The following is a 21,511-nucleotide window of genomic DNA, read 5'->3' on the forward strand; positions in this document are numbered from 1 at the left end:
AACCTAAACGTGATACTGCAGACAAGTTGATTATGTCGACCACATTTACTCCTGCAACGAAGGACACTGGCAGGATTCTACGCCAACAGTGGCCCATTTTGTCTTCAGATCCAAAGCTTACGTTCACCCATAACTTAAGTCCCATGGTGGGCTTCAAAAGGGGCACTAACCTCAAAGATCTGTTAATGAGAACGGATCCTAAAGCAAGCTACGACACTGGCACTAAAAGAAACATCAGGGGATCATACCGATGTTTAGGTTGCACTACATGCAGTGGCCTTATTGGCACAAAGGTTTTCCACCATCCACATACTAACCGGTCTTTCAAGATTAGACACTCCATAACATGCACTACGATGCACGTAGTATATCTTCTGTTTTGCCCTTGCTCGAGGTTCTATGTTGGCAAAACGTCAGGAACATTACGTGAAAGGATGGCTAATCATCGATATGCCATAAGGACCGCCATCAAGGAAGGAACTTCTGAGCAGCCTGTGGCGCGACATTGCGCGAATGAGGGACATTCGGTCTCCTCGATACGGTATATATTGATAGATCATATACCTCCGCTGGAACGAGGTGGAGACCGCAACAAACAGCTTCTGAAATGTGAAGCACAGTGGATGTTCCACCTGGGGACTATCATACCTGGTGGCCTGAATTCTATGCCAGACTTTAAAAATCTATTATAGTGTGCTACCGACTTGGGGTACAACCGGGGTGGCATGGTGGCTCTGAGTTGCACTTTGCGGTGTCCCCTCTTGTTGTAGGGGGTTCCCCGCATTGTTCTCTCAGCACTGTGGGTTGGGATCATTTTTTTAGTCTTTACCTTAAATTTACAAATTTACAAATCTTCATTATGTTTGAAAAATATTTATCAATTGATATTAAGTGCGATTTATACTTTCTATCATAGATACACGATCCTGATGTGGGTTAGACATATATCCTCAAATGAACCCCATATTTCATATCGGGATGTTAGCTACCTAACACCTATTAGATATATTGGACAGGTAACATGGCTATCCTCGATCTAACTAATATATTGACTGACACAACCTGTTCAGTTTCTTAGGCAGCCTATCTGCCGTCAAGTCTATGAATACATTTATCCATTGATACGGTTTATATGTATCATCCACCTTACAAAGTATTTATTCTTAGATACAATATTGATATAATGTATGGACGGCGATATCACTCCTGGTCTCAAGGTAGACAGAGGTGTGCACTGCATACATAGGTTTAAATCAGTCACATTAGCCTTCCTATTCATCTCAGTGCTTGTAGTTAGTTCAGCCTTATCCCAGCTCATATCCATCACTTGTAATTTTACAACGAAGTTTAGAGTTTTTCATTAACATATTATAAATATTGTGGATGGGCTATTAATGGCACAACAATGTAATCCAATTTAATTTTGATTTTAATTTCTTTCGATATGTTTCACCTTAGGGATTAGGTATTTATCATATCCCGTCTTAAATTTTTAAAAATATATATAGTCTGAGTTATTCACTTTAAATGTATGTATGCATTTGAGCAGCTGTCTATTGTTGTTTCCATGACAACGGTTGTCATAACAATGTACACATACACCACACAGTTTGACACGATAAATGGAGTATATTAACAATGTTGATAGTTTTAAGCACTTATCACTCCACACCGACACATGATGTATATTACCTGGAAGCTAATCAGGTTTTTTGAGTCTCTTGAGATTTGTGATGTAAATGCATAAAATTCGTAAGTTGCACTAAACCGGAAGTGACGTTTCAAACTTCCGGTATTAGCTAAGACGTTTGAAAAAAGACATGTGAGTGCAAACGTCTGTTCCTGTATTTTGCCATATCTTTGCACCCAGGCTGTCGGCAATTGGTGGGTTAAGCTGGAAGATGTATATTATATATATATATATATATATGCATGTGTGTGTATGTGTGTATATATATATATATATATATATATATATGTGTGTGTATATGTGTATAAGTATATGTATGTATATATATATATATATATATATATATATATATAATATATATATATATATATATATATGTATGTATATGTATATTTATATATGTATATTATGTATATGTATATTATGTATATATATATATGTATATATTACGTGAGGAAGATTTAGTAGATTCTACAGCGCTAATCTCTGTTAGTATATAAAGTTAAGTAAACCTGTTTGAATAAGACCAGTAATGCCAACAGGTGTACAGTATTACAGATGCAACCTATGCACACATATTTAAATACACAAGCTTAATATATAAGGTTTCATTAGAAGGTATATAATGTCCATACAATCTCTGCGGTATACCGCAATATAGGTAGCAGTATTAGGGAACAAGTAAATGACAACAGCAATAGCACTTCTAGTGGGGTGTCCTTAAATGGTCTCTCAGTTCACTTACTTCTGTGTCCTCAATCGTATGAGGTAAGTGATGGATGTTTCAGACAAGTCCGGAGTGGAACGAGATTCCTTCCGTTTTAGCCAATTTCTTTTCCTCAGGCTCACTCCGTTACCCCTGCTTCTTTTTTCCCTCTTTTACACGATTGGCCCGCTTGTCACAGGAACTCCCATATGTGTGTTTAGGAATAAAGAAGGGGACCAAACATAGTGTGATACCGTAGAATCAGTGTATTATTTATTACAAATAAAAGTGGTACTCACAAGTCTGTCCTCAAACATATGAGGTATTGATACAGCGATTCAAAGATATATAAATCAGAGTACAGCTGGAACTCAGTGCCTGCGGGACACCACAGTAGAACCAAGCGTTCTACTGGTATTACACATCGCATGATTCCCCCTGATCTGACTACACATTATATTCTAGTCTACCCACCCTGGTATTACACATCTCATTTCTCCCCCTTACCTGACTACACATTACATTCTAGTCTACACACTCTGGTATTACACATCTCATGACTCCCCCTTACCTGACTACACATTACATTCTAGTCTACCCACCCTGGTATTACACATCTCATTTCTCCCCCTTACCTGACTACACATTACATTCTAGTCTACCCACCCTGGTATTACACATCTCATGACTACACATTACATTCTAGTCTACCCACCCTGGTATTACACATCTCATTTCTCCCCCTTACCTGACTACACATTACATTCTAGTCTACCCACCCTGGTATTACACATCTCATTTCTCCCCCTTACCTGACTACACATTACATTCTAGTCTACCCACCCTGGTATTACACATCTCATTTCTCCCCCTTACCTGACTACACATTACATTCTAGTCTACCCACCCTGGTATTACACATCTCATGACTACACATTACATTCTAGTCTTCCCACAGTGGTATTACACATCTCATGACTACACATTACATTCTAGTCTACCCACCCTGGTACTACACATCTCATTTCTCCCCCTTACCTGACTACACATTACATTCTAGTCTACCCACCCTGGTATTATACATCGCATGATTCCCCCTTACCTGACTACACATTACATTCTAGTCTACCCACCTTGGTATTATACATCTCATGACTCCCCCTTACCTGACTACACATTACATTCTAGTCTACCCACCCTGGTATTACACATCTCATGGCTCCCCCTTACCTGACTACACATTATATTCTAGTCTACCCACCCTGGTATTACACATCTCATGACTCCCCCTTAACTGACTACACATTACATTCTAGTCTACCCACCCTGGTATTACACATCTCATGACTCCCCCTTACCTGACTACACATTACATTCTAGTCTACCCACCCTGGTATTACACATCTCATGACTCCCCCTTACCTGACTACACATTATATTCTAGTCTACCCACCCTGGTATTACACATCTCATGGCTCCCCTTTACCTGACTACACATTACATTCTAGTCTACCCACCCTGCTATTACACACCTCATGACCCCCCTTACCTGACTACACATTACATTCTAGTCTACCCACCCTGGTATTACACATCTCATTTCTCCCCCTTAACTGACTACACATTACATTCTAGTCTACCCACCCTGCTATTACACACCTCATGACCCCCCTTACCTGACTACACATTACATTCTAGTCTACCCACCCTGGTATTACACATCTCATGGCTCCCCCTTACCTGACTACACATTATATTCTAGTCTACCCATCCTGGTATTACACATCTCATGACTCCCCCTTACCTGACTACACATTATATTCTAGTCTACCCACCCGGGTATTACACATCACATGGCTCCCCCTTAACTGACTACACATTACATTCTAGTCTACCCAGCCTGGTATTACACATCTCATGACTCCCCCTTAACTGACTACACATTATATTCTAGTCTACCTACCCTGGTATTACACATCTCATGACTCCCCTTACCTGACTACACATTACATTCTAGTCTATCCACCCTGGTATTACACATCTCATGACTCCCCCTTACCTGACTACACATTACATTCTAGTCTACCCACCCTGGTATTATACATCTCATAGCTCCCCCTTACCTGACTACACATTACATTCTAGTCTACCCACCCTGGTATTACACATCTCATGGCTCCCCCTTACCTAACTACACATTACATTCTAGTCTACCCTCACTGGTATTACACATCTCATGACTCCCCCTTACCTGACTACACATTACATTCTAGTCTACCCACCCTGGTATTACACATCTCATGGCTCCCCCTTACCTGACTACACATTATATTCTAGTCTACACACCCTGGTATTACACATCTCATGGCTCCCCCTTCCTGACTACACATTACATTCTTGTCTACCCACCCTGGTATTACACACCTCATGACTCCCCCTTACCTGACTACACATTATATTCTAGTCTACCCACCCTGGTATTACACATCTCATGACTCCCCCTTACCTGACTACACATTACATTCTAGTCTACCCACCCTGGTATTACACATCTCATGGCTCCCCCTTACCTGACTACACATTATATTCTAGTCCAACTACCCTGGTATTACACATCTCATGACTCTCCCTTACCTGACTACACATTACATTCTAGTCTATCCACCCTGGTATTACACATCTCATGGCTCCCCCTTACCTGACTACACATTACATTCTAGTCTACCCACCCTGGTATTACACATATCATGGCTCCCCCTTACCAGACTACACATTACATTCTTGTCTACCCACCCTGGTATTACACATCTAATGACTCCCCCTTACCTGACTACACATTACATTCTAGTCTACCCATCCTGGTATTACACATCTCATGACTCCCCCTTACCTGACTACACATTACATTCTAGTCTACCCATCCTGGTATTACACAACTCATGACTCCCCCTTACCTGACTACACATTACATTCTAGTCTACCCATCCTGGTATTACACATCTCATGACTCCCCCTTACCTGACTACACATTACATTCTAGTCTACCCATCCTGGTATTACACATCTCATGACTCCCCCTTACCTGACTACACATAACATTCTAGTCTACCCACCCTGGTATTACACATCTCATGACTCCCCCTTAACTGACTACACATTATATTCTAGTCTACCCATCCTGGTATTACACATCTCAAGACTCCCCCTTAACTGACTACACATTACATTCTAGTCTACCCACCCTGGTATTACACATATCATGGCTCCCCCTTACCGGACTACACATTACATTCTAGTCTACACACCCTGGTATTACACATCTCATGACTCCCCCTTACCTGACTACACATTACATTCTAGTCTACACACCCTGGTATTACACATCTCATGGCTCCCCCTTACCTGACTAAACATTACATTCTAGTCTACCCACCCTGGTATTACACATCTCATGGCTCCCCCTTACCTGAATACACATTATATTCTAGTCTACCCACCCTGGTATTACACATCTGATGGCTCCCCCTTACCTGACTACACATTACATTCTAGTCTACCCATCCTGGTATTACACATCCCATGACTCCCCCTTACCTGACTACACATTACATTCTAGTCTACACACCCTGGTATTACACATCTCATGACTCCCCCTTACCTGACTACACATTACATTCTAGTCTACACACTCTGGTATTACACATCTCATGACTCCCCCTTACCTGACTACACATTACATTCTAGTCTACACACCCTGGTATTACACATCTCATGACTCCCCCTTACCTGACTACACATTACATTCTAGTCTACCCACCCTGGTATTACACATCTCATGACTCCCCCTTACCTGACTACACATTACATTCTAGTCTACCCACCCTGGTATTACACATCTCATGACTCCCCCTTAACTGACTACACATTACATTCTAGTCTACCCACCCTGGTATTACACATCTCATGACTCCCCCTTACCTGACTACACATTACATTCTAGTCTACCCACCCTGGTATTACACATCTCATGACTCCCCCTTACCTGACTACACATTACATTCTAGTCTACACACCCTGGTATTACACATCTCATGACTCCCCCTTACCTGACTACACATTACATTCTAGTCCAACTACCCTGGTATTACACATCTCATGGCTCCCCCTTACCTGACTACATATTACATTCTAGTCTACCCACCCTGGTATTATACATCTCATGACTCCCCCCTTACCTGACTACACATTACATTCTAGTCCAACTACCCTGGTATTACACATCTCATGGCTCCCCCTTACCTGACTACATATTACATTCTAGTCTACCCACCCTGGTATTATACATCTCATGACTCCCCCTTACCTGACTATACATTACATTCTAGTCCAACTACCCTGGTATTACACATCTCATGGCTCCCCCTTACCTGACTACATATTACATTCTAGTCTACCCACCCTGGTATTATACATCTCATGACTCCCCCTTACCTGACTACACATTACATTCTAGTCCAACTACCCTGGTATTACACATCTCATGGCTCCCCCTTACCTGACTACATATTACATTCTAGTCTACCCACCCTGGTATTATACATCTCATGACTCCCCCTTACCTGACTACACATTACATTCTAGTCCAACTACCCTGGTATTACACATCTCATGGCTCCCCCTTACCTGACTACATATTACATTCTAGTCTACCCACCCTGGTATTATACATCTCATGACTCCCCCTTACCTGACTACACATTACATTCTAGTCCAACTACCCTGGTATTACACATCTCATGGCTCCCCCTTACCTGACTACACATTACATTCTAGTCTATCCACCCTGGTATTACACATCTCATGGGTCCCCCTTACCTGACTACACATTACATTCTAGTCTACCCACGCTGGTATTACACATCTCATGACTCCCACTTACCTGACTACACATTACATTCTAGTCTATCCACCCTGGTATTACACATCTCATGACTCCCACTTACCTGACTACACATTACATTCTAGTCTACACACTCTGGTATTACACATCTCATGGCTCCCCCTTACCGGACTACACATTACATTCTAGTCTACCCACCCTGGTATTACACATCTCATGGCTCCCCCTTACCTGACTACACATTACCCTGGTATTACACATCTCATGACTCCCCCTTACCTGACTACACATTACATTCTAGTCTACCCATCCTGGTATTACACATCTCATGACTCCCCCTTACCTGACTACACATTGCATTCTAGTCTACCCACCCTGCTATTACACATCTCATGACTCCCCCTTACCTGACTTAACATTACATTCTACTCTACCCATCCTGGTATTACACATCTCATGACTCCCCCTTACCTGACTACACATTACCCTGGTATTACACATCTCATGACTCCCCCTTACCTGACTACACATTACATTCTAGTCTACCCATCCTGGTATTACACATCTCATGACTCCCCCTTACCGGACTACACATTACATTCTAGTCTACACACCCTGGTATTACACATCTCATGGCTCCCCCTTACCGGACTACACATTACATTCTAGTCTACCCACCCTGGTATTACACATCTCATGGCTCCCCCTTACCTGACTACACATTACCCTGGTATTACACATCTCATGACTCCCCCTTACCTGACTACACATTACATTCTAGTCTACCCATCCTGGTATTACACATCTCATGACTCCCCCTTATCTGACTACACATTGCATTCTAGTCTACCCACCCTGCTATTACACATCTCATGACTCCCCCTTACCTGACTACACATTACATTCTACTCTACCCATCCTGGTATTACACATCTCATGACTCCCCCTTACCTGACTACACATTACCCTGGTATTACACATCCCATGACTCCCCCTTACCTGACTACACATTACATTCTAGTCTACCCATCCTGGTATTACACATCTCATGACTCCCCCTTACCGGACTACACATTACATTCTAGTCTACACACCCTGGTATTACACATCTCATGGCTCCCCCTTACCTGACTAAACATTACATTCTAGTCTACCCACCCTGGTATTACACATCTGATGGCTCCCCCTTACCTGACTACACATTACATTCTAGTCTACCCATCCTAGTATTACACATCCCATGACTCCCCCTTACCTGACTACACATTACATTCTAGTCTACACACCCTGGTATTACACATCTCATGACTCCCCCTTACCTGAATACACATTACATTCTAGTCTACACACCCTGGTATTACACATCTCATGGCTCCCCCTTACCTGATTACACATGACATTCTAGTCTACACACTCTGGTATTACACATCTCATGGCTCCCCCTTACCGGACTACACATTACATTCTAGTCTACACACCCAGGTATTACACATCTCATGACTCCCCCTTACCTGACTACACATTACATTCTAGTCTGCCCACTCTGGTATTACACATCTCATTTCTCCCCCTTACCTGACTACACATTACATTCTAGTATACCCACCCTGGTATTACACAGCTCATGGCTACCCCTTACCTAACTACACATTACATTCTAGTCTACCCACCCTGGTATTACACATCTCATGACTCCCCCTTACCTGACTACACATTACATTCTAGTCTACCCACCCTGGTATTACACATCTCATGACTCCCCCTCACCTGACTAAACATTACATTCTAGTCTACCCACCCTGGTATTACACATCTCATGACTCCCACTTACCTGACTACACATTACATTCTAGTCTACACACCCTGGTATTACACATCTCATGGCTCCCCCTTACCGGACTACACATTACATTCTAGTCTACCCACCCTGGTATTACACATCTCATGGCTCCCCCTTACCTGACTACACATTACCCTGGTATTACACATCTCATGACTCCCCCTTACCTGACTACACATTACATTCTAGTCTACCCATCCTGGTATTACACATCTCATGACTCCCCCTTACCTGACTACACATTGCATTCTAGTCTACCCACCCTGCTATTACACATCTCATGACTCCCCCTTACCTGACTACACATTCCATTCTACTCTACCCATCCTGGTATTACACATCTCATTACTCCCCCTTACCTGACTACACATTACCCTGGTATTACACATCTCATGACTCCCCCTTACCTGACTACACATTACATTCTAGTCTACCCATCCTGGTATTACACATCTCATGACTCCCCCTTACCTGACTACACATTACATTCTAGTCTACCCACCCTGGTATTACACATCTCATGACTCCCCCTTACCTGACTACACATTACATTCTAGTCTACCCACCCTGGTATTACACATCTCATGACTCCCCCTTACCTGACTACACATTACATTCTAGTCTATCCACCCTGGTATTATACATTTCATGGATCCCCCTTACCTGACTACACATTGTATTCTAGTCTATCCACCCTGGTATTACACATCTCATGACTCCCCCTTACCTGACTACACATTGTATTCTAGTCTACCCACCCTGGTATTACACATCTCATGACTCCCCCTCACCTGACTAAACATTACATTCTAGTCTACACACCCTGGTATTACACATCTCATGACTCCCCCTTACCTGACTACACATTACATTCTAGTCTACCCACCCTGGTATTACACACCTCATGACTCCCCCTTACCTGACTACACATTACATTCTAGTCTACCCATCCTGGTATTACACACCTCATGACTCCCCCTTACCTGACTACACATTACATTCTAGTCTACCCACCCTGGTATTATACATTTCATGGATCCCCCTTACCTGACTACACATTGTATTCTAGTCTATCCACCCTGGTATTACACATCTCATGACTCCCCCTTACCTGACTACACATTGTATTCTAGTCTACCCACCCTGGTATTACACATCTCATGACTCCCCCTTACCTGACTACACATTGTATTCTAGTCTATCCACCCTGGTATTACACATTTCATGGCTCCACCTTACCTCACAACACATTAATGAATTAACATGAGCAGTGAGAGTGCACAATAGTGCTAATATTTTTATGCTCCACTTGTAATCCAGGCCATAACTGGATGATTTAGTACCAATAACTTATTGAAGGCTTGAGAGAGTGCCCTGCATTGCACTATAGTGTTACTGACACAGCTGATCTCGGTAACATAACTGAATGTTGTATGTGTGTCTGATACTGGGCAATATGGCAACTGAAAAAATCATAAGCCCCTTAGGAAGATTTTACTAATCCTCTGCTATCTTTTCTAAACAGTGCACAAACGTGGAAGTCCTGGCCCTGGTAAATGACACTGTGGGCACGATGATGACCTGTGGCTACGATGACCAGCTGTGTGAAGTTGGCGTTATTGTTGGTAAAATGAATGAACTTGGATAAATATTTCAGGGGGAAGTTTAGGTGACTTGAGGGGCCTAGAATTAGTAGTTCAGTGTGACTGCTAATAATAAATTATGGTTCTTGCATGAATTGTTTCAGAGAAGAGTTTTAGCTACCAATCACTACCAGGCACTTCTAATGTATAGTTCTGCCTCTCTTTGCCATTATTCTGTACCTAAACACCCACCACAAACCCCAAGAAAACCAAACTGTGTGTCAGCAGCTTTGTAGCTCTCACTGGTGCCAGGTGCACACGGACAGTCAGAGCCATGACATACACATATGGTGCTGTTCATTACAGGTACCTAAATCACTGATCACCCAAAAATAAATGTTATAGATGTCAAATTATTATCAGTCTCAAAGTGCAGAAAGGACAAAAAGAATGCTTATGTGAAATTCCTTTATCCAGAAGCCACCATACCACCCTTATAGCAGATCTGTATCTAACTGATCATCCAAACCTAGTGATGACCTGGGGATGCTGTATATCTCATCATTCTTATCTGGTCATAAGCAGGAGATGCCCATATACCTGCTCACCCATATGTATTGCTGATCAGGAGATCCTGTATAGCTGATTATCTGCATCCTGTAATGATCACGTTATCTAGTGAGGAGAAGAAGCTGCCTCAATGTGCTAATGAGTAAAGGATGAGAATGATTAGCAGACATCTCTATTGAGGAATAAGTAGGACACATTTCTGTCTAATAAATAAGTAGGACTCACCTCTTTCTAATAAGTAGGACTCTTCTCTGTCTAATGAATAAGTAGGACTCACCTCTTTCTAATAAGTAGGACCCACCTCTGTCTAATGAATAAGTAGGACTCATCTCTGTCTAATGAATAAGTAGGACTCACCTCTTTCTAATAAGTAGGACCCACCTCTGTCTAATGAATAAGTAGGACTCATCTCTGTCTAATGAATAAGTAGGACTCATGTTTGTTGAATGTTTGAGTAGGACTCAGCTCTGTCTAATGAATAAGTAGAACTCACCTCTGTCTAATGAATAAGCAGAACTCACCTCTGTCTAATGAATAAGTAGAACTCACCACTGTCTAATGAATAAGTAGAATTCACCTTTGTCTAATGAATAAGCAGAACTCACCTCTGTCTAATGAATAAGTAGGACTCACCTCTGTCTAATGAATAAGTAGAATTCACCTCTGTCTAATGAATAAGTAGAACTCACCTCTGTCTAATGAATAAGCAGAACTCACCTCTGTCTAATGAATAAGTAGGACTTACCTCTGTCTAATGAATAAGTAGGACTCACCTCTGTCTAATGAATAAGTAGGACTCACCTCTGTCTAATAAATAAGTAGAATTCACCTCTGTCTAATGAAGAAGTAGGACTCACCTCTGTCTAATGAATAAGTAGAATTCACCTCTGTCTAATGAATAAGTAGGACCCACCTCTGTCTAATGAACAAGTAGGACTCACCTCTGTCTAATGAACAAGTAGGACCCATGTTTGTTGAATGATTGAGTAGGACTCACCTCTGTCTAATGAATAAGTAGAACTCACCTCTGTCTAATGAATAAGCTGAACTCACCTCTGTCTAATGAATAAGCTGAACTCACCTCTGTCTAATGAATAAGCAGCACTCACCTCTGTCTAATGAATAAGTAGAATTCACCTCTGTCTAATGAATAAGTAGGACCCACCTCTGTCTAATGAATAAGTAGGACTCACCTCTGTCTAATGAACAAGTAGGACCCATGTTTGTTGAATGATTGAGTAGGACTCACCTCTGTCTAATGAATAAGTAGAACTCACCTCTGTCTAATGAATAAGCTGAACTCACCTCTGTCTAATGAATAAGCTGAACTCACCTCTGTCTAATGAATAAGCAGAACTCACCTCTGTCTAATGAATAAGTAGAATTCACCTCTGTCTAATGAATAAGTAGGACCCACCTCTGTCTAATGAATAAGTAGGACTCATCTCTGTCTAATGAATAAATAGGACTCATCTCTGTCTAATGAATAAGTAGGACTCATCTCTGTCTAATGAATAAGTAGGACTCATCTCTGTCTAATGAATAAGTAGGACTCTTCTCTGTCTAATGAATAAGTAGGACTCTTCTCTGTCTAATGAATAAGTAGGACTCTTCTCTGTCTAATGAATAAGTAGGACTCTTCTCTGTCTAATGAATAAGTAGGACTCTTCTCTGTCTAATGAATAAGTAGGACTCTTCTCTGTCTAATGAATAAGTAGGACTCTTCTCTGTCTAATGAATAAGTAGGACTCTTCTCTGTCTAATGAATAAGTAGGACTCTTCTCTGTCTAATGAATAAGTAGGACTCTTCTCTGTCTAATGAATAAGTAGGACTCGTCTCTCTGTCTATTGAATAAGTAGGACTCATGTTTGTTGAATGATTGAGTAGGACTGACGTTTGTTGAATGATTGAGTAGGACTCGTCTCTGTTTATTGATGGTGTCAGGTTGTCTGTATCAATGAGTAGGAGTCCTATCTGTCTACTGATAAGGCGTCAACTCTGACTAGTGATGGTCACAAGTAGTCTGTATCTAGCAATGAATAGAGCTCACCTCCATCTGTAGTGGAATAGGGTAAAGGGCAAGATGTAGGTGTAGGGGAATAGGGCAAAGGGCAGGACGTAGGTGTAGTGGAATAGGGCAAAGGGTAGGATGTAGGTGTAGTGGAATAGGGCAAAGGGCAGGATGTAGCTGTAGTGGAATAGGGCAAATGGCAGGATGTAGCTGTAGTGGAATAGGGCAAAGGGCAGGATGTAGCTATAGTGGAATAGGGCAAAGGGCAGGATGTAGCTGTAGTGGAATAGGGCAAAGGGCAGGATGTAGGTGTAGTGGATCAGGGCAAAGGGCAGGATGTAGGTGTAGCGGAATAAGGCAAAGGGCAGGATGTAGGAGAATAGGGCAAAGGGCAGGATGTAGCTGTAGTGGAATAGGGCAAAGGGCAGGATGTAGCTGTAGTGGAATAGGGCAAAGGGCAGGATGTAGCTGTAGTGGATCAGGGCAAAGGGCAGGATGTAGGTGTAGGGGAATAAGGCAAAGGGCAGGATGTAGGTGTAGCGGAATAAGGCAAAGGGCAGGATGTAGGTGTAGCGGAATAGGGCAAAGGGCAGGATGTAGGTGTAGCGGAATAGGGCAAAGGGCAGGATGTAGGTGTAGCCGAATAAGGCAAAGGGCAGGATGTAGGTGTAGCGGAATAGGGCAAAGGGCAGGATGTAGGTGTAGTGGATCAGGGCAAAGGGCAGGATGTAGGTGTAGGGGAATAAGGCAAAGGGCAGGATGTAGGTGTAGCGGAATAAGGCAAAGGGCAGGATGTAGGTGTAGCGGAATAGGGCAAAGGGCAGGATGTAGGTGTAGGGGAATAGGGCAAAGGGCAGGATGTAGGTGTAGCGGAATAGGGCAAAGGGCAGGATGTAGGTGTAGCGGAATAGGGCAAAGGGCAGGATGTAGGTGTAGCCGAATAAGGCAAAGGGCAGGATGTAGGTGTAGCCGAATAAGGCAAAGGGCAGGATGTAGGGGAATAGGGCAAAGGGCAGGATGTAGGTGTAGGGGAATAAGGCAAAGGGCAGGATGTAGGTGTAGTGGATCAGGGCAAAGGGCAGGATGTAGGTGTAGCGGAATAAGGCAAAGGGCAGGATGTAGGGGAATAGGGCAAAGGGCAGGATGTAGCTGTAGTGGAATAGGGCAAAGGGCAGGATGTAGCTGTAGTGGAATAGGGCAAAGGGCAGGATGTAGGTGTAGTGGATCAGGGCAAAGAGCAGGATGTAGGTGTAGGGGAATAGGACAAAGGGCAGGATGTAGGTGTAGGGGAATAAGGCAAAGGGCAGGATGTAGGTGTAGCGGAATAAGGCAAAGGGCAGGATGTAGGTGTAGCGGAATAGGGCAAAAGGCAGGATGTAGGTGTAGCGGAATAGGGCAAAGGGCAGGATGTAGGTGTAGCGGAATAGGGCAAAGGGCAGGATGTAGGTGTAGCGGAATAAGGCAAAGGGCAGGATGTAGGTGTAGCGGAATAAGGCAAAGGGCAGGATGTAGGTGTAGCGGAATAAGGCAAAGGGCAGGATGTAGGTGTAGCGGAATAAGGCAAAGGGCAGGATGTAGGTGTAGCGGAATAGGGCAAAGGGCAGGATGTAGGTGTAGCGGAATAAGGCAAAGGGCAGGATGTAGGTGTAGCGGAATAAGGCAAAGGGCAGGATGTAGGGGAATAGGGCAAAGGGCAGGATGTAGGTGTAGGGGAATAGGGCAAAGGGCAGGATGTAGGTGTAGCGGAATAAGGCAAAGGGCAGGATGTAGGGGAATAGGGCAAAGGGCAGGATGTAGGTGTAGGGGAATAGGGCAAAGGGCAGGATGTAGGTGTAGGGGAATAGGGCAAAGGGCAAGATGTAGGTGTAGGGGAATAGGGCAAAGGGCAGGAAGTAGGTGTAGCGGATTAAGGCAAAGGGCAGGAAGTAGGTGTAGGGGAATATGGCAAAGGGCAGGAAGTAGGTGTAGCGGATTAAGGCAAAGGGCAGGAAGTAGGTGTAGGGGAATATGGCAAAGGGCAGGATGTAGGTGTAGCGGAATAAGGCAAAGGGCAGGATGTAGGTGTAGCGGAATAGGACAAAGGGCAGGATGTAGGTGTAGCGGAATAGGGCAAAGGGCAGGACGTCGGTGTAGGGGAATAGGGCAAAGGGAAGGATGTAGGTGTAGTGGAATAGGGCAAAGGGCAGGATGTAGGTGTAGTGGAATAGGGCAAAGGGCAGGATGTAGGTGTAGTGGAATAGGGCAAAGGGCAGGATGTAGTTGTAGTGGAATATGGCAAAGGGCAGGATGTAGGTGTAGGGGAATAGGGCAAAGGGCAGGATGTAGGTGTAGGGGAATAGGGCAAAGGGCAGGATGTAGGTTTAGGGGAATAGGGGAAAGGGCAGGATGTAGGGGAATAGGGGAAAGGGCAGGATGTAGGTGTAGGGTAATAAGGCAAAGGGCAGGATGTAGGTGTAGGGGAATAGGGCAAAGGGCAGGATGTAGGTGTAGGGGAATAAGGCAAAGGGCAGGATGTAGGTGTAGGGGAATACGACAAAGGGCAGGATGTAGGTGTAGTGGAATAGGACAAAGGGCAGGATGTAGGTGTAGGGGAATAGGACAAAGGGCAGGATGTAGGTGTAGGGGAATAGGACAAAGGGCAGGATGTAGGTGTAGTGGAATAGGACAAAGGGCAGGATGTAGGTGTAGGGGAATAGGGCAAAGGGCAAGATGTAGGTGTAGGGGAATAGGGCAAAGGGCAGGATGTAGGTGTAGGGGAATACGACAAAGGGCAGGATGTAGGTGTAGGGGAATAGGACAAAGGGCAGGATGTAGGTGTAGGGGAATACGACAAAGGGCAGGATGTAGGTGTAGGGGAATACGACAAAGGGCAGGATGTAGGGGAATAGGACAAAGGGCAGGATGTAGGTGTAGTGGAATAGGACAAAGGGCAGGATGTAGGTGTAGGGGAATAGGACAAAGGGCAGGATGTAGGTGTAGTGGAATAAGGACAAAGGGCAGGATGTAGGTGTAGTGGAATAAGGACAAAGGGCAGGATGTAGGTGTAGTGGAATAGGACAAAGGGCAGGATGTAGGTGTAGTGGAATAGGACAAAGGGCAGGATGTAGGTGTATGATGTCACTCAGAGACTGCATTTGTTGTCTTGATCAGTAACTTGTGCTTAATACAGTGCAAACTGAAATATGAGTGAAGTATCCATAAGGTCGATCAGAATCAGCTCTTGAGCTGTGTGTGAACCTTAGATCAGATGTAAACTCCCGGAATAAGGCAAAGGGCAGGATGTAGGTGTAGCGGAATAGGGCAAAGGGCAGGATGTAGGTGTAGCCGAATAAGGCAAAGGGCAGGATGTAGGGGAATAGGGCAAAGGGCAGGATGTAGCTGTAGTGGAATAGGGCAAAGGGCAGGATGTAGGTGTAGTGGATCAGGGCAAAGGGCAGGATGTAGGTGTAGCGGAATAAGGCAAAGGGCAGGATGTAGGGGAATAGGGCAAAGGGCAGGATGTAGGTGTAGTGGAATAGGACAAAGGGCAGGATGTAGGTGTAGTGGAATAGGACAAAGGGCAGGATGTAGGTGTAGTGGAATAGGACAAAGGGCAGGATGTAGGTGTAGGGGAATAAGGCAAAGGGCAGGATGTAGCTGTAGTGGAATAGGGCAAAGGGCAGGATGTAGCTGTAGTGGAATAGGGCAAAGAGCAGGATGTAGGTGTAGGGGAATAAGGCAAAGGGCAGGATGTAGGTGTAGCGGAATAAGGCAAAGGGCAGGATGTAGGTGTAGCGGAATAGGGCAAAGGGCAGGATGTAGGTGTAGCGGAATAGGGCAAAGGGCAGGATGTAGGTGTAGCGGAATAGGGCAAAGGGCAGGATGTAGGTGTAGCGGAATAGGACAAAGGGCAGGATGTAGGTGTAGCGGAATAGGGCAAAGGGCAGGATGTAGGTGTAGCGGAATAAGGCAAAGGGCAGGATGTAGGTGTAGGGGAATAGGGCAAAGGGCAGGATGTAGGTGTAGGGGAATAGGGCAAAGGGCAGGATGTAGGTGTAGGGGAATAGGGCAAAGGGCAGGATGTAGGTGTAGGGGAATAAGGCAAAGGGCAGGAAGTAGGTGTAGCGGAATAAGGCAAAGGGCAGGAAGTAGGTGTAGCGGAATAAGGCAAAGGGCAGGAAGTAGGTGTAGCGGAATAAGGCAAAGGGCAGGAAGTAGGTGTAGCGGAATAAGGCAAAGGGCAGGAAGTAGGTGTAGCGGAATAAGGCAAAGGGCAGGAAGTAGGTGTAGGGGAATATGGCAAAGGGCAGGATGTAGGTGTAGCGGAATAGGGCAAAGGGCAGGATGTAGGTGTAGCGGAATAGGGCAAAGGGCAGGACGTCGGTGTAGGGGAATAGGGCAAAGGGCATGATGTAGGTGTAGGGGAATAGGGCAAAGGGCAGGATGTAGGTGTAGTGGAATAGGGCAAAGGGCAGGATGTAGTTGTAGTGGAATATGGCAATGGGCAGGATGTAGGTGTAGGGGAATAGGGCAAAGGGCAGGATGTAGGTGTAGGGGAATAGGGCAAAGGGCAGGATGTAGGTGTAGGGGAATAGGGCAAAGGGCAGGATGTAGGTGTAGGGGAATAGGGCAAAGGGCAGGATGTAGGTTTAGGGGAATAGGGGAAAGGGCAGGATGTAGGTGTAGGGGAATAGGGCAAAGGGCAGGATGTAGGTGTAGGGGAATAGGGCAAAGGGCAGGATGTAGGTGTAGTGGAATAGGGCAAAGGGCAGGATGTAGGTGTAGGGGAATAGGGCAAAGGGCAGGATGTAGGTGTAGGGGAATAGGGCAAAGGGCAGGATGTAGGTGTAGTGGAATAGGGCAAAGGGCAGTATGTAGTTGTAGTGGAATATGGCAATGGGCAGGATGTAGGTGTAGGGGAATAAGGCAATGGGCAGGATGTAGGTGTAGGGGAATACGACAAAGGGCAGGATGTAGGTTTAGGGGAATAGGGCAAAGGGCAGGATGTAGGTGTAGGGGAATACGACAAAGGGCAGGATGTAGGTTTAGGGGAATAGGGCAAAGGGCAGGATGTAGGTGTAGGGGAATAGGGCAAAGGGCAGGATGTAGGTTTAGGGGAATAGGGGAAAGGGCAGGATGTAGGGGAATAGGGCAAAGGGCAGGATGTAGGTGTAGGGGAATACGACAAAGGGCAGGATGTAGGTGTAGTGGAATAGGACAAAGGGCAGGATGTAGGTGTAGGGGAATAGGACAAAGGGCAGGATGTAGGTGTAGGGGAATACGACAAAGGGCAGGATGTAGGTGTAGTGGAATAGGACAAAGGGCAGGATGTAGGTGTAGGGGAATAGGACAAAGGGCAGGATGTAGGTGTAGGGGAATAGGACAAAGGGCAGGATGTAGGTGTAGCGGAATAAGGACAAAGGGCAGGATGTAGGTGTAGGGGAATAGGACAAAGGGCAGGATGTAGGTGTAGGGGAATAGGGCAAAGGGCAGGATGTAGGTGTAGGGGAATAGGGGAAAGGGCAGGATGTAGGGGAATAGGGCAAAGGGCAGGATGTAGGTGTAGGGGAATAGGACAAAGGGCAGGATGTAGGTGTAGGGGAATAGGACAAAGGGCAGGATGTAGGTGTAGGGGAATAGGGCAAAGGGCAGGATGTAGGTGTAGGGGAATAGGGCAAAGGGCAGGATGTAGGTGTAGGGGAATAGGGCAAAGGGCAGGATGTAGGTGTAGGGGAATAGGGGAAAGGGCAGGATGTAGGTGTAGGGGAATAGGGCAAAGGGCAGGATGTAGGTTTAGGGGAATAGGGGAAAGGGCAGGATGTAGGGGAATAGGGCAAAGGGCAGGATGTAGGTGTAGGGGAATAGGACAAAGGGCAGGATGTAGGTGTAGGGGAATAGGACAAAGGGCAGGATGTAGGTGTAGGGGAATACGACAAAGGGCAGGATGTAGGTGTAGGGGAATACGACAAAGGGCAGGATGTAGGTGTAGGGGAATAGGACAAAGGGCAGGATGTAGGTGTAGGGGAATAGGGGAAAGGGCAGGATGTAGGTTTAGGGGAATAGGGGAAAGGGCAGGATGTAGGGGAATAGGGCAAAGGGCAGGATGTAGGTGTAGGGGAATACGACAAAGGGCAGGATGTAGGTGTAGTGGAATAGGACAAAGGGCAGGATGTAGGTGTAGGGGAATAGGACAAAGGGCAGGATGTAGGTGTAGGGGAATACGACAAAGGGCAGGATGTAGGTGTAGTGGAATAGGACAAAGGGCAGGATGTAGGTGTAGGGGAATAGGACAAAGGGCAGGATGTAGGTGTAGGGGAATAGGACAAAGGGCAGGATGTAGGTGTAGCGGAATAAGGACAAAGGGCAGGATGTAGGTGTAGGGGAATAGGACAAAGGGCAGGATGTAGGTGTAGGGGAATAGGGCAAAGGGCAGGATGTAGGTGTAGGGGAATAGGGGAAAGGGCAGGATGTAGGGGAATAGGGCAAAGGGCAGGATGTAGGTGTAGGGGAATAGGACAAAGGGCAGGATGTAGGTGTAGGGGAATAGGACAAAGGGCAGGATGTAGGTGTAGGGGAATAGGGCAAAGGGCAGGATGTAGGTGTAGGGGAATAGGGCAAAGGGCAGGATGTAGGTGTAGGGGAATAGGGCAAAGGGCAGGATGTAGGTGTAGGGGAATAGGGGAAAGGGCAGGATGTAGGTGTAGGGGAATAGGGCAAAGGGCAGGATGTAGGTTTAGGGGAATAGGGGAAAGGGCAGGATGTAGGGGAATAGGGCAAAGGGCAGGATGTAGGTGTAGGGGAATAGGACAAAGGGCAGGATGTAGGTGTAGGGGAATAGGACAAAGGGCAGGATGTAGGTGTAGGGGAATACGACAAAGGGCAGGATGTAGGTGTAGGGGAATACGACAAAGGGCAGGATGTAGGTGTAGGGGAATAGGACAAAGGGCAGGATGTAGGTGTAGGGGAATAGGACAAAGGGCAGGATGTAGGTGTAGGGGAATAGGGCAAAGGGCAGGATGTAGGTTTAGGGGAATAGGGGAAAGGGCAGGATGTAGGGGAATAGGGCAAAGGGCAGGATGTAGGTGTAGGGGAATAGGACAAAGGGCAGGATGTAGGTGTAGGGGAATAGGACAAAGGGCAGGATGTAGGTGTAGGGGAATACGACAAAGGGCAGGATGTAGGTGTAGGGGAATACGACAAAGGGCAGGATGTAGGTGTAGTGGAATAGGACAAAGGGCAGGATGTAGGTGTAGGGGAATAGGACAAAGGGCAGGATGTAGGTGTAGGGGAATACGACAAAGGGCAGGATGTAGGTGTAGTGGAATAGGACAAAGGGCAGGATGTAGGTGTATGATGTCACTCAGAGACTGCATTTGTTGTCTTGATCAGTAACTTGTGCTTAACACAGTGCAAACTGAAATATGAGTGAAGTATCCATAAGGTTGATCAGAATCAGCTCTTGAGCTCTTGAGCTGTATGTGAACCTTAGATCAGATGTAAACTCCCTAAATAAAAACTAAAAATACACTTTACAGTTTTCTTTAAAGGGTCAGTAAAGTAAACATTAATTTACATTGATTGCATAGAGCATTACATTTTAAACAACTTTCCAATTTACTTCTGTTACCAGTTTTGCTTAGTTCTCTTGGTATCATTTGTCAAAGAGTAATCCTAGGTGAGTTCTGGAGGATGCACGTGTCTAGCCATCTGGCAGCAGCGTTTGCAACCTTGTTTATAGCAATTTTATAGACTGCTAAAGACACATGCACACTCCTAAGCTGCTCCTGCCTATGTTTACTCTTCAACAAACGATGGCAAGAAAACAAAGCAAATGTGATAATAGAAGTAAATTGGTAAGCTCTTTCTGAGTCATGAAAGTGTCATTTTGACTTTACCGTCTGTCACGGGATGGGGATGGAGGAGCGGTCAGTCCTGGCTTTTAGCAATCTTCTGCACCAGTGTAGCACAGACCTGTGGGTCACAGCCGGCTCGGTGCACCAGGAGCAGACAAGTGACAATAGCTCATAACTCCCAGTGACACAACTGAGGGAACTGCAGGGGTATAAGTAGCACTTCTTATCTCACTCTAGCTGCCATAAAACAATAAAATGACCCTTTATTATACACTGAACAATCAGTGACGGTGACCAATTAGCAGCCTAACGGTAAGCCAACCAATAGCAGAAAGTCTAGTGAAGCAAATCCTGGTTGGTCAGTAACTCGACTCTTGA

At 45.1% G+C, this 21,511-nt stretch overlaps 1 protein-coding gene across 1 annotated transcript in view; it reads left to right on the plus strand.

Annotated features, from left to right (window-relative positions):
• Nucleotides 1-32: 32 nt before the first annotated feature.
• The window catches only part of HKDC1 (hexokinase domain containing 1), a gene marked incomplete in the record, with an annotated part of 292,645 nt that continues 271,166 nt past the window's right edge, over nt 33-21,511 (plus strand). The window contains 2 exon segments of the mRNA XM_053692300.1: nt 33-146; nt 10,662-10,761. Of these exon segments, the coding sequence (XP_053548275.1) occupies nt 33-146; nt 10,662-10,761 (214 nt within the window).

This window comes from Bombina bombina, chromosome 9, assembly GCF_027579735.1.
Source record: "Bombina bombina isolate aBomBom1 chromosome 9, aBomBom1.pri, whole genome shotgun sequence".
NCBI lineage: Eukaryota > Metazoa > Chordata > Amphibia > Anura > Bombinatoridae > Bombina > Bombina bombina.